Source organism: Anabrus simplex, chromosome 7 (assembly GCF_040414725.1).
Source record: "Anabrus simplex isolate iqAnaSimp1 chromosome 7, ASM4041472v1, whole genome shotgun sequence".
Lineage (NCBI taxonomy): Eukaryota > Metazoa > Arthropoda > Insecta > Orthoptera > Tettigoniidae > Anabrus > Anabrus simplex.
In genome coordinates, this window is record NC_090271.1 from 182,153,635 (window position 1) to 182,167,891 (window position 14,257).

A 14,257-nucleotide genomic window follows, 5' to 3' on the forward strand; every position below is an offset into this window, starting at 1 on the left:
GATTGTTTTTATAAGGTACAAAATCGTATGATCATCAGCGCATGTTGTTGAGGACAATAATTTAGGCAACTAATGATCCGAGAAAAGAAAGTCGTGAACAAATGTGGAAAAAACATTCTCCTGACTGCAGATGCCCTAATATTGCCACGTCAGAAGAAAAATGTGTGTGGTGGCCTGCAATGCCCTAAGCCCAAGAAAACTGATCAACATTAACATTACCCTGACTGTTGTTCATTGATCACCCTCCCCCATCCTCTCTCTCTCTCCCTTTGGCTGCCTCTCACCTCCAGTAGATGGTATTGCTGCTACAGTTATGTAAAAGCTACCCTGTCAGAGATAGGTTCAATAACTAGTGAATTATATTGTTGAATTTTTATTCTTTTCACTTCTTGAAGGTATGGAGTTCCATCCTTTTGTAATTCAGCAACAAATTCCAGTATTCAGTACTTAACATTTTTAAACACAAATTTAGTATTTATGTGCTCAAGATGTGATCATACTTGAAATTATATTTATTGTTGGAAACATGTTAAATGCAGGAGAGATCGGGCAAGTTGGCTGTGCGGTTAGTGCCGTGCAGCTGAGCTTGCATCTGGGAGATAGTGGGTTTGAACCCCAATGTTTGTGGCTGTACCCTAATTAAGGCCATGGCCGCTTCCTTCTCACTCCTAGGCCTTTCCTATCCCATCCTTGCCATAAGACCTACCTGTGTCGGTGCGACGTGAGGCAAATCAAAAAAGAAATGCTGAAGATTACTGAATTGCCATTTTGCTGCAATGTTTTTTAAACTTCTTTGCTTAGAATTGTTTTACTGTTTAATTTTTGGGATTCTTCCCTTTGAACTGTAAACTGTTCGAAGAACATAAAGGCAGAATACAATCGATTTTGTTTTTCTCTTTACCATTCTGTTATTTTGTTACAGGAACTTGTCGATTGTTGTGCAGCTTTCAGTGCTAAACCAAATGCAATTCAGAATTTGATTGATTCTATGAATAAATTAGCTGACACTTACCAGGATGTTGAAGCAATGCTCCAAGAAATAAAAGAATACTTAGAGGTAAGTCATTCTTTAAGATGATTTCTTGAGATGTAAGGGATTTGTGATATGATCTAAGGTCATCAGTGATCATGAATATATGTTACAGTGTACCTCATGTAGCTCATAGCTTAATTAGATCAATCACGAGAATAGAATAAACAAGGAGTACTCTTGGTTGAAAAATTGAAAACATTAAAGAAATACGAGAAAGGAACTGCTGAAACACTCAGTGAACATAGGGACAAAATAAATCAAATTATATCAGTTCCTTTACAGCCATCATTGTCTAAATATGTCATGTGATCTTGTACTTGAATTTCAAGTTGCACAAAATGTAATATGTGTTATAGGATAGATGATGTTATCGTGGGAGAGGAAACTAAAATTTATATTGTTTAAAAAAATTATATTATTGCTGTTACATGATTGTGGCACACTATCTTAGACAGTGATGAACAACAAACAGCAGTTAACGGTGGCATACATCACCACAAATAATCCACCCAAGGATACTTTCCTTGCCACAGCACATTGCCTGTTCATAATACAAGCCAGGAGAAAGACACACTGAAATAAACCCACACTCAAAAAGTCAATGAAGGCAAGGATGAATATTACAAATTACACCCAAAATAAGGGGTGCTTCACCAATAAATATTCAACAACATACCGCTTTTTCAGAACATTTAGTAATTTAAATGATGTGGGTGGTAGTTTGGAAAACAAATCAACAATTTCACCCCAAATAAAAGAAGAAACCAGTTAAACAAATGTAAATGGAATTAATTAACATTAGTTTAAAATGAACCGAGCTCGATAGCTGCAGTCGCTTAAGTGCGGCCAGTATCCGGTATTCGGGAGATAGTAGGTTCGAACCCCACTGTCGGCAGCCCTGAAAATGGTTTTCCGTGGTTTCCCATTTTCACATCAGGCAAATGCTGGGGCTGCACCTTAATTAAGGCCACGGCCGCTTCCTTCCCACTCCTAGCCCCTCCCTGTCACATCATCGCCATAAGACCTATCTGTGTCGGTGCGACGTAAAACTAGAAAAAAAAATTTAAAATGGTTCATAGTGTGGGTTACTGTAGTCGCATCCTAGTTCGTGAACCATGGACAACGGATGAGCGGCCTAGTAAGTGGTCCTGAGAATCGGGATACCAGTTGCTACATAATGGGGGTGGGCATGTCGGACATATTCTGAGTCATGGCCTTCCTTGTGCTCAGGCGGCCAGGGCTATACAATCCACTGGTGGTCCCTAACCCATTCGAGGAGAGATCGTCACTTGGACTATGTGTAAGTAGGGTAGCATCCTGCTTCATGAATTTACTGAGCTCAGAACATTGTGGGGCCGATGACCTAGATGTTAGGCCCCTCTAAACAGAAAGCATCATCAGAACATTGTAAGCAACCCTCGGACCTATGGGAGTAACGGAGTCCCACTCCCATTTGCCAGGCTAGGGACTCCTTGGAAACAACTTGGCGAACGAAATGGAATTTGATGTGGAGCTATCAATATTAATGGGGCTTACGGAAGAAAGTAGAACTGGCTGAGTCAGCAAAGGGGATGCATCTGGATGTGTCAGAAGTAAGTGATATTCGGGGAAGGGGAGATAAAGAGGAAGAGATAGGAGATTATAAAGTGTACTTGATGGGTGTTAAAAAGGGAAGGGCAGAGTCTGGGGTAGGGCTGTTTATCAGGAATACTATTGCACGCAACATACTTTCTGTTGGGCACGTAAATGAGCGAATGATGTGGGTACATTTGGCAGTTGGAGGAATTAAGATGAGAACTGTCTCCTTGTATTCACCATGTTATGGAGCAGATGAGGATGAAATTGACACGTTTTATGATGCATTGAGTGATATCGTTCTCAGCGTCAACAGCAAGGATAGGATAATGCTAATAGGCGATTTCAATGCAAGAGTTGGAAATAGAACTGAAGGGTACGAAAGGGTGGTTGGTAAATGTGGGGAAGATACGGAAGATAATGGGGATGGGAAGCGTTTGCTGGACTTTTGTGCTAGTATGGGTGTAGCAGTTATGAATACATTCTTTAAGCATAAGGCTATTCACCGCTACACATGGGAGGCTAGGAGTATCAGATCCATAATAGAGTATATCTTAACCAACTTCAAATTCAGGAAATCTGTTAGGAATGTACTGGTTTTTCTGGGATAATTTGATGAAACAGACCACTATCTGATCTGTAGTGAACTAGGAGTCTCTAACCTAGGATAGAGAAAGTGAAATATGTCTGTAAATGAATAAGGATAGAAAATCTCCAGGACGAAATTAGGCAGAATTACATGGATATAATTAGTAGAAAGTTCCGAACAGTGGACAGTAAACAGGTTCAGGATATAGAAAGAGAATGAGTGGCATACAGGAATGCTGTAGTAGCAACAGCAAGGGAATACCTAGGAACAACTGTGTGTAAAGATGGGAAAAACCAAACATCTTAGTGGAATGATGAATGATGAAGTGAGAGCAGCTTGTAAATGTAAAAAGGAGGCTTATCAGAAATGGCTCCAAACAAGGGCTGATGCAGACAGGGAATTGTACATAGATGAACGAAACAGAGCAAAACAAATAGTTGCTGAATCCAAAAAGAAGTCTTGGGAAGATTTTGGTAATAACCTGGAAAGGTTAGGTCAAGCAGCAGGGAAACCCTTCTGGACAGTAATAATCTTAGGAAGGGAGGGAAAAAGGAAATGAACACTGTTTTGAGTAATTCAGGTGATCTCTTAATAGTTCCCAGGGAATCACTGGACAGGTGGAGGGAATATTTTGACAATGTTCTCAACGTAAAAGGAAATGTTCATGGTGGTGTCACAAACAACGGAGCTTGTGTGGAGGAGGAAAATGATGATGATGATGATGATGATGATGATGAAATTACAGTTGAGGTAGTGGAAAGGATGGTAAATATACTCTGTTGTCATAAAGCAGCAGGAGTAGATAAAATTAGACCTGAAATGGTGAAGTATAGTGGGAATGCAGGGATAAAATGGCTTCATAGAATAATAAGTTTAGCATGGAGTGTTGGTAAGGTACCTTTAGATTGGACAAAATCACTAATTGTACCTGCCTATAAGCAAGGGAACAGGAAGGATTGCAACAACTATCGAGGTATCTCATTGGTTAGTGTACCAGGCGAAGTATTCATTGGCAACTTGGAAGGGAGGGTGTGATTGGTGGTTGAGAGGAAGTTGGATGAAAACCAGTGTGGTTTCAGACCACAGAGAGGCTGTCAGGATCAGATTTTCAGTATGCGCCAGGTAATTGAATAATGCTATGAGAGGAATAGACAGAGTTGTGTTTATCTTTCGTAGATCTAGAGAAAGCATATAACAGTGTACGGAGGGGAAAGATGTTGTATACAAGGAACTTGGTATACAAGGCACAACATAAAAGTTTATTGCTTCAACACATTTATACAATATGTACATGAAATGGAACTAAATTTTTCTTGAAGACTGTTGAGTTGCACATGTTTAATGTTAATATAAGGCAGTAGGCTGAGGGCCTGAATAATATTTACATTTGAGATTCCTATATACATTGAATCTTGTCTTGATGAGACAGTCTGTTCAAATGAGTGAATATTCTAGATAGTCGAAAACTATCGGTCATGTATAATAACAAGTGTAACTTGTAGAGAGAGTTTGTATTAGCAGAATGCTAACAGGAGGTGTATAACTTGCAAGGGACTTGTGTCTAGTGTTCATATATAGCAGAATGCTGTTGTTGGAGTTGGAGCACTGTAGGGGACTTGAGTGAGTAGCAGAATGCTTGGATGGGTGCTCGACGTGGCTACGGGATGCAGGATGAATGAGGCAATGTCCAGGGGTGAAACCTCACGGCCAGGAATCAGTCCACCTATTCAGAACACATTTTTAAGAGGGTTCCTCCGTGTCTGACTTGTGGTGTAGTCTGGTCGTTGGACACTGTAGGAGTCCTGGGGAGGCGAGAAACGTTGCTCCTTTTATAGTGCCGGCTGACGTCACAGATGATCACATTAGCGCACTGCAGTCTGCTTCGTGGTCTCTGGAAACATCCATGTGTTGGGCGGGCTGCGGAGCTTGTAGGCATGGAGGACACGCACATCACCCTCCCCTCCCCTCCTAATTACGCCGATGCGGCGCTGGCGGCGGCAGCGATGCTGGGCTGGAGAGTCGGCTGTGTCTGTTGTGTTGTCTGGAGTCTGGTCTGGGCGAAGGAGCGTAGAATCGTCCTGAAAAGAACCCACGTTGATTAAATGGTCCAGAGCTCGGTCTGCAATGGATTTTTGAGGTGTTACAAGGGAATCAACAGAAGGAGACGGACGATAGCAGAGGCGTATCTGGTCCTGGTGGCGGCAGATGCGTTTCTCGGCGGTCTGGATGTCGTAGAGACGATGGCCCAAGGTATGGCAGATGATACCGGGTATTCAGGGAGGACTGGACTTGAAAGTCCGGACATATACTTTGTCTGCGGTGTTGAACTTCGGTTCCGAGGGCTGTGGCTGGGCAGGAAGAGGCTGCAACAAATAAAGCAAAGTTCGATGAGGGCGTCTATGGAGCTTGTGAGCTGGAGTGAGGTTGTCGGTACCAGGCATGGTCCTGTATCTTCCTAGGAGTTGTAACAATGCTTGGTCCTTAGTTAAACCTGAAGATACAGCTTTCTTCATGCTTTTCTTTAAAGTTTGGACAAAATGTTCATTTTCACCATTAGATAGAGGGTGAAAAGGCGGAGCGAGAATATGCCTAATGCCATTATGAGTACAGAAGTTCTGGAAGTTAGTGGCAGTAAATTGGGGTCCATTGTCTGAAATGAGCACTTGAGGTAAACCTTCAGTAGTGAAAATCTTCTGAAGTGCGCGAATGGTAGCTGCTGTAGTAGTAGAATGCATTTCTACGACGTAAGGAAAGTTGGATAGAGAATCTATCGCTATGAGCCACATAGAGTTGAGAAAAGGTCCAGCGAAGTCTATGTGTACTCGTTCCCAAAGAGAAGTAGCAGGAGTTCATGGAATGAGGTCAGATGACGGTGCATTCTGATGTACCTGACACGGGTCACAGTGGCGGATGAGTTTCTCGATGTCAGCGTCAATACCGGGCCAATAGCAGTGTTCACGGGCGAGTTGCTTGGTGCATGATGTTCCCCAATGACCTTCATGTAACAAGTCGAGAACTTGTTTGCGTAGACTAAGTGGGATAACCACTTGGAATAGGGTGCCTGTTTCTAATAGGATAACTCCGGCACGAGTCGTGAGATGATGCTGAAGACAATGATAAGGTGCAAGGCTGGTAGGAAGCTTGGTTTGAAGAGGCCAACTGTTGCCAACTGTAGCTAGTGTACTATCCTTATCAGTCGCTTTGGCGATGCAAGTAGCATTAATGGGAAAAGAGACTGCGTCTTCAAGTTCTATGTCTTACTGAAGACGGTCAGATTCTTGAGAATCGAAAGTAGTATCAGGACCTACAGGTAAGCGAGAGAGAGCATCAGCATTACAATGCTGGGATGTGCTACGATAGGCAATCTGATAGGAGTAGTCAGAAAGAAATATGGACCATCTTTGAAGTTTCCATAGAGAATGTTCAGGGATATTATTACCAGAATGGAATAAGTGAACAAGAGGCTTGTGATCAGTAATTATGAGGAAATGATTGCCATAGAGATACTCGTTGAAACAGCGAATACCAAATATAATAGCTAAAGCTTCTTTCTCTATCTGAAAGTAGTGACGTTGATGCTCGTTGAGTGTCTTGGAAGCGAAGGCTATAGGACATTCTTCTCCGTGACGATCCTTCTGGGAGAGAATGGCGCCGAGTCCATAATCAGATGCGTCCGTGGCGAGAGTGAGGAGCTTACCGGGCTGAAAATGAGTAAGCTTGACAGCATGGACAAGAGCCATGTTGATAGTCTGCCAGGCGTGATGACATTGCTGAGACCAATGAAATTTAGCACCTTTCTTGCGTAAGGCGTTCAGAGGAGCTGCTACTGAAGTGAAGCGTGGAATGAACTTGTTGTAATAGTTCGCTTTTCCTATGAAGGATTGGAGCTGTTTGATGTTCTGCGGTGCGGGCATGTTGACAATGGCAGAAACGTTCCGTTCGCTAGGTCGAATGCCTGTCTTATCAAGGATATGACCTACATAGTGAACTTGAGATTGAAAGAATGTGCACTTAGCGAGATTAGCACGTAGGCCATTTTCTTTCAATTTGGTGAGGAGTAGGCGCAGATTATGCAGGTGATATAGATGTTGATTCCCATAGGGAATCTGATATATTTGTTCCGAATGAGTAAATTTATAATACCAATATAAATGGTCCGTTATTGGACATTATAAATTTTCCAGCTAACTCATTCCTGTTTGCCAGCGTTTCGCCCCCGTGTGCTAGGCTGGGCTCATCAGTTGGTACCTAGCACACGTACCAAGACGCTGGCTAGTGCATACCGTGGAGGCCACTGCGTAGGTTAATTGTAGCCACCGGCAGTGCCAATGCACTATGAGAGACTTTGTCTCCTTATCATAAATTGATGCCTGCTTGGCCATCAGATGATATAGATGTTGATTCCCATAGGGAATCTGATATATTTGTTCCGAATGAGTAAATTTATAATACCAATATAAATGGTCCGTTATTGGACATTATAAATTTTCCAGCTAACTCATTCCTGTTTGCCAGCGTTTCGCCCCCGTGTGCTAGGCTGGGCTCATCAGTTGGTACCTAGCACACCTACCAAGACGCTGGCTAGTGCATACCGTGGAGGCCACTGCGTAGGCTAATTGTAGCCACCGGCAGTGCCAATGCACTATGAGAGACTTTGTCTCCTTATCATAAATTGATGCCTGCTTGGCCATCAGATGATATAGATGTTGATTCCCATAGGGAATCTGATATATTTGTTCCGAATGAGTAAATTTATAATACCAATATAAATGGTCCGTTATTGGACATTATAAATTTTCCAGCTAACTCATTCCTGTTTGCCAGCGTTTTGCCCCCGTGTGCTAGGCTGGGCTCATCAGTAGGTACCTAGCACACCTACCAAGACGTTGGCTAGTGCATACCGTGGAGGCCACTGCGTAGGCTAATTGTAGCCACCGGCAGTGCCAATGCACTATGAGAGACTTTGTCTCCTTATCATAAATTGATGCCTGCTTGGCCATCAGATGATATAGATGTTGATTCCCATAGGGAATCTGATGAGCCCAGCCTAGCACACGGGGGCGAAACGCTGGCAAACAGGAATGAGTTAGCTGGAAAATTTATAATGTCCAATAACGGACCATTTATATTGGTATTATAAATTCACTCATTCGGAACAAATATATCAGATTCCCTATGGGAATCAACATCTATATCATCTGATGGCCAAGCAGGCATCAATTTATGATAAGGAGACAAAGTCTCTCATAGTGCATTGGCACTGCCGGTGGCTACAATTAGCCTACGCAGTGGCCTCCACGGTATGCACTAGCCAGCGTCTTGGTAGGTGTGCTAGGTACCAACTGATGAGCCCAGCCTAGCACACGGGGCCGAAACGCTGGCAAACAGGAATGAGTTAGCTGGAAAATTTATAATGTCCAATAACGGACCATTTATATTGGATTATGCAGGTGTTCTTGATGATCTTTGCCGGTCACAAGAATGTCATCAAGGTAATTAGCACAACCAGGAATGGAGGCGGTAAGCTGTGCTAAATAGCGCTGGAAAATCACAGCTGAGGAAGAGACACCGAAAGGTAGGCGCTGGTGCTGTAGAAGTCCAAGAGGGGTATTCATTGTGAGGCACTGCTTGGATTCTTCGCGTAAAAGTAGCTGGAGATAAGCTTCTTTGGGATCCACTTTAGAGAAGAACTGTCCACCGTCTAAATGGCGAAATAAGTCTTCAGGACGGGAATCGGAAAAACATCAGTTTCAATCTGTGAGTTGATTGTAGAGCGAAAATCACCACAAATGTGGATATTGCCATTTGCTTTTTTAACTACGACTAGTGGAGTAGCCCATTTATTGAAAGTGACGAGAACTACTATACCGGCTGCTATCCATCTTTGTAATTCTTGAGTAACTTGATATTGAAGTGCAAGTGGGACTGGACGTGCTTTGAAAAAGCGAGGCTTGGCTCCTGATTTCAGCTGTATATGAGTTGTGTAGTCTTTGGCTGTGCCTAAGGTAGAGTCGAAGACTTCAGGAAATTGCTCTAGGAGATCGGTGACATCAGAGGTAGGTTGTAAGGCGGAGACTACATTGACGTCATGTATTTGAAAACCGAATAAATTGAAGAGATCCATGCCTAGGATATTAGATACAGTGTAGTTATTGACCACTAGTAAGGTAACGACCTTATGAATATCTTTATATCTTGCTGGAATAGTGATTTGTTCCTTAATATCAATTTTCTTCTTGTTAAAAGTAACAAGTTGGATATCAGCAGGAGAGAAAGACGGTGATCCTAAGTTGTGGTATGTAGCCAGATTGATGATGGGGACAGGCGAACCAGTATCTATCTGAAAATCAGTAGAGTGATCTGGGAAAACGATTGGAATGATGATCTTACGAGAATTTCTTGTAGGAAGAATGAGGTTGATTTGATCAACTTCCATGTCCTGTCATGTGTTCTGAAGGGTTTTCTTCGCAGGATGAGTACTGGCAGGGCGGGACGTACTGTGACAGACAGTCTTGATGTGTCCTACTTTATGACAGCGATCACAGGTGGACTTGAAGAAGCCGCAGTCACGGCGGTCGTGATGCTTAAAACGTCCTCTGCAGGAAGGTAGGAGCTGGGGAGTTTTCTTAGAAATGCGTGTCTTCATAGAAGAGCGCGGATGAACTGGTCGGGCACGCTTGAGAGGGAGCGAGCCGACCTGGTGGTTCGAAGGAGCAGAATGCTGGTGGGCTGTATGATATATGTGAGCTACTTCATGTTTGGTGGCTATTTCAGCTGCAGTCTTGGTAGTCATCTCGTAGACTGTGGCAAGACGCTGGACTTCTTCCAAAGAAGGGTTACTACTCTTGACAGTGTCGAAACGAACTTTGTCTTGGAGAGTATAGAGAATAACCATGTCCCCAATGAGTGAATCAGAGTAGGGCGTGCTATAACCATCCTTAGAACAGATAAATTTGCCATGCTTGGCGAGACCACGTAGTTCCGCAATCCATTCTGTGCGAGTCTGGTGCGGCTTCATTCTATATTGAAAGAACTTGTAGCGAGCTGCTACGACGTGAGGATCCTTGGCATAATGTGTATTGATGCGATCTAGGAGCTCTGTGAAAGGAACTTCCGCGAGCTGTTCTTCGGGGCTTAATTTTTGCAGTAATTCGCAGGTAGTATTTCCTACAGAACTGAGAAAAAGAGTTCGTTGGCGCTTCTCGTCCGTAACAGAGTGGCAGATAAAATGCTGTTGAAGTCGAGCTAAATACACTGACCATTCTTCTTTCTCTGGGTCGAAGGCAGAAAATGGAGGAACGGTGGTGTTTTGTGCGGAGGAAGAGAGAGCCTGTATGGCTGTAAGCAAGACGGACTGCTGCTGTTGCATGAATTGCTGTTGTTGCTGTTGTAAAGCCTGTAATATAGCTGCCAATTGCTCGGTACTAGCCATGTTGACAGATGAAACAGTGAGCACAACTTGCGAGACAGCGTGTAGGGGGACCAGCTGGAAGCGTTACCTTCAACGATTGCCTGTGAGTAGAGAGAAAGAGAGCATGCAGCGAGAATACAGTGGAAAACAGGTGCTGCGTGCGCCGTGAAATGTGGGCTTGCTGTCCTCAGTTCGAATGGGGCGTACACTGGGAGGAATGGCACTGCAAATACGAAATGTGAGCAGTGTTGTCGTGGCTAACTTGTGTCCCGTAGCTATGTTGTTGATATGGCGTAACCTCTTGGAACGTTTGCTGGTCGTCAATATTGTTGGCGATACACACTAATAACGTTTTCCGCGTCGCCAATTTTGTTATTGGCGGTACCTGCGTGTGACTTTTCCTCGTCGCCAATATTGTTGATATTGGCGTAACACACTTGTACTTTTCCTCGTTGCCAATTTTGTTGGCGAGACCTACTATGAAGTTTTCCTCGTCGCCAATTTTGTTGTGTTTTATACAAGGAACTTGGTATACAAGGCACAACATAAAAGTTTATTACTTCAACACATTTATACAATATGTACATGAAATGGAACTAAACTTTTCTTGAAGCTTGTTGAGTTGCACACGTTTAATGTTAATATAAGGTAGTAGGCTGAGGGCCTGAATAATATTTACATTTGAGATTCCTATATACATTGAATCTTGTCTTGATGAGACAGTCTGTTCAAATGAGAGAATGTTCTTGATAGTCGAAAACTATCGGTCATGTATAATAACAAGTGTAACTTGTAGAGTGAGTTCGTATTAGCAGAATGCTAACAGGAGGCATATAACTTGCAAGGGACTTGCGTCTAGTGTTCATATATAGCAGAATGCTATTGTTGGAGTTGGAGCACTGTAGGGGACTTGAGTGAGTAGCAGAATGCTTGGATGGGTGCTCGACGTGGCAATGGGATGCAGGATGAATGAGGCAATGTCTAGAGGTGAAACCTCACGGCTAGGAATCAGTCCACCTATTCAGAACACATTTTTAAGAGGGTTCCTCCGTGTCTGACTTGCGGTGTAGTCTGGTCGTTGGACACTGTAGGAGTCCTGGAGAGGCGAGAAACGTTGCTCCTTTTATAGTGCCGGCTGACGTCACAGACGATCACGTCAGCGCACTGCAGTCTGCCTCGTGGTCTCTGGAAACATCCATGTGTTGGGCAGGCTGCGGAGATTGTAGGCGCGGAGGACACACACAACAAAAGATGTTCACCATACTGTTGGTTTATGGGAACTAAAGGTAGATTATTAAAATCAATCAAAGGCATTTATGTTGACAATTGGGCTGCAGTGAGAATCGATGGTAGAATGAGTTTTTGGTTCAGGGTACTTAAAAGGGTTAGACATGGGCGTAATCTTTCACCTTCGTTTGTAGTTAGCATGGATCATCTGCTGAAAGGTATAAAGTGGCAGGGAAGGGGGGGAGATTCGGTCTGCAGTAAGCAGTCTGGCCTATGCTGACGACTTGGTCTTAATGGCAGATTGTGCCGAAAGCCTGCAGTCTAATATCTTGCAACTTGAAAATAGGTGCAATGAGTATAGTATGAAAATTAACCTTTCGAAGACTGAATTGGTGTCAGTAGGTAAGAGATCTGCGAGAATTGAATGTCAGATTGGTGATACAAAGCTGCAGCAGGTAGATAATTTAAAGTATTTAGGATGTGTGTTCTCCCAATTCGCCCAATTTCCCGTCGTCAAGTTAGCTTTCCGTTTCATTCCAGATTGACAACATTGTTTACTACGGACATCCAAGTCTACAGGAGGCATTTTCTGGTTACACGAAATTGTCGTCCTGCCTACCTTCTTTTATTTGATATTTTAGCAGCGTTTTATGGCATATTCTTGATGTTTTTTAGCACTTCACGACACACTACGATTTTTATCCAACTTGCCAAGACGTCTTAAACTACACCGTTTCCAATTCAACTACATATTTCCATCCTTTTTTTAAATATTGGCCTCAAACATGAGCATATACTGTATTCTTTTAACAGTCTTGTTCTTATCCTGTGGACGCCTTATTTTTGATATTGTGTTTTCCAAATGTAATATATACTGTTCAAGCTTACATCAAAATGATCCATTTCAGTGTCAGACATGGTTTACTTTTTAAAAACAATGTGTGACAATTACTTTTAGACGAACACTTCAATTTTTCAAAGTGATTTTAGTATAAGTACTGTAATCATTTTGCATCCACAGTATTAACACTTGTAAATATTCATCAATACGTTTTACGTAAGATATTATGACTCCTTAGACCATGTGTGTTTTAAGATTGATTGAGGCTGATGATGCCCAATAAATAGTGGGCGAAACATGTACCCTTTAAATTTCTGGTAATTTCCATGTGTATTTAACCACACTATAGTGGAATAAATTGTATTGAATAGGTGTTATTAAAATTACTCCTTGTGTATAACTTTGTAATTAATTATAGGTTACCAATACCTATTCCATATAATCATTGAGCTCTCCTGCTCCACCCATTCTGCATGTATCTTGTAGCACTGAACAACATCCGACTGGAGCCACCTTTTAAAACGGCGTTGGTCGTTGTACTGGCATCTAAGCTCTAATTGTACAGAGGACTGTCCAAGTACTTATCAGGTGGTGTGTATACATGAATGAACTTTTATTTTGTGGCACAGTCATTTAGACATAGTCCTTCTGTTCTCAACATAGGGGGTTTGGTGGAGGTTGCTAAGGTTTGAGCGTGTTTAAATGCCACAACTCCATATTGTTGGCTTCCAGTACTTAAAGAAATTCCTATGGGAACAACATTCCAACACACTAACATCTCTTAAAATCTATAGCAAGTAAACAACATTACTATTTTAACATTTCTTTCTTTCTATTTTATATTGTCTTGTTAAGGACTGCTAATTGCAGTTAAATCTATTTACCTGTAAATATCACTGATTTTAGCTGTCATAACTTTTAAATTATTTTTTCCAATGCCATCTTCTTTCATTTATGTGGGTTTGGAGCATCTAGGCTCAGATTTAGTTTTAGCAAGAGTTCAAGGCTGGATTCCTGTGCTGTCACCACTCAACTGGCCCTATTAAAAATCCTACTCGAGCTTGTCAAGATTCAAGCTAAGGAACTAGAGGTGTGAGTAGAAAGGAAGATATAACTGCTCTTACTTTTAAATTACATTGTTAATTTTGATTTCTTATGTTTTAGATGGAAGAAATCAAGGAGAAAGAATATCAAGGAATAATGGGAAAGAGACCTCCATCTATTGTTGCCACAGATCTGACTCGTGAGGCTAATAAATATCAGGAGGCTCATAGTAAGGCCTCGGAATCTAATCAAACCCTTCATAAGGCAATGACTCTTCATGTTAGCAACTTGCGAATACTGTCCCTTCCTCTTGCAGAGCTGCAGAAAGAGATTCCATCTATTACTTCTTTGAATTGTAAGTAAAATTGATTTATTAATCTATAACCGCTACTTTTCTACCTTACCATATAATAGCAAATTCGACTGAGGTGTATAGGACATTCCTGTATGTCATGTAGGATTAAGAATGAAACTTGTTGTAATTTACTCTAAGATATTACGCGCTTCCTGCGTCCAGGATGGGTCACGTAAAAGAAA

General features: G+C 42.2%; 1 protein-coding gene across 3 annotated transcripts in view; it reads left to right on the top strand.

Annotated features, from left to right (window-relative positions):
* mop (myopic) overlaps positions 1-14,257 on the top strand; it is a 310,174-nt gene that overhangs the window by 89,275 nt on the left and 206,642 nt on the right. For all 3 annotated transcript variants that reach the window (XM_067151489.2, XM_067151488.2, XM_067151487.2), the window contains exons 9-10: positions 923-1,057; positions 13,841-14,075. In XM_067151489.2, coding sequence (XP_067007590.2) covers positions 923-1,057; positions 13,841-14,075 — 370 coding nt within the window. The remainder of the gene's footprint in view (positions 1-922; positions 1,058-13,840; positions 14,076-14,257) is intronic.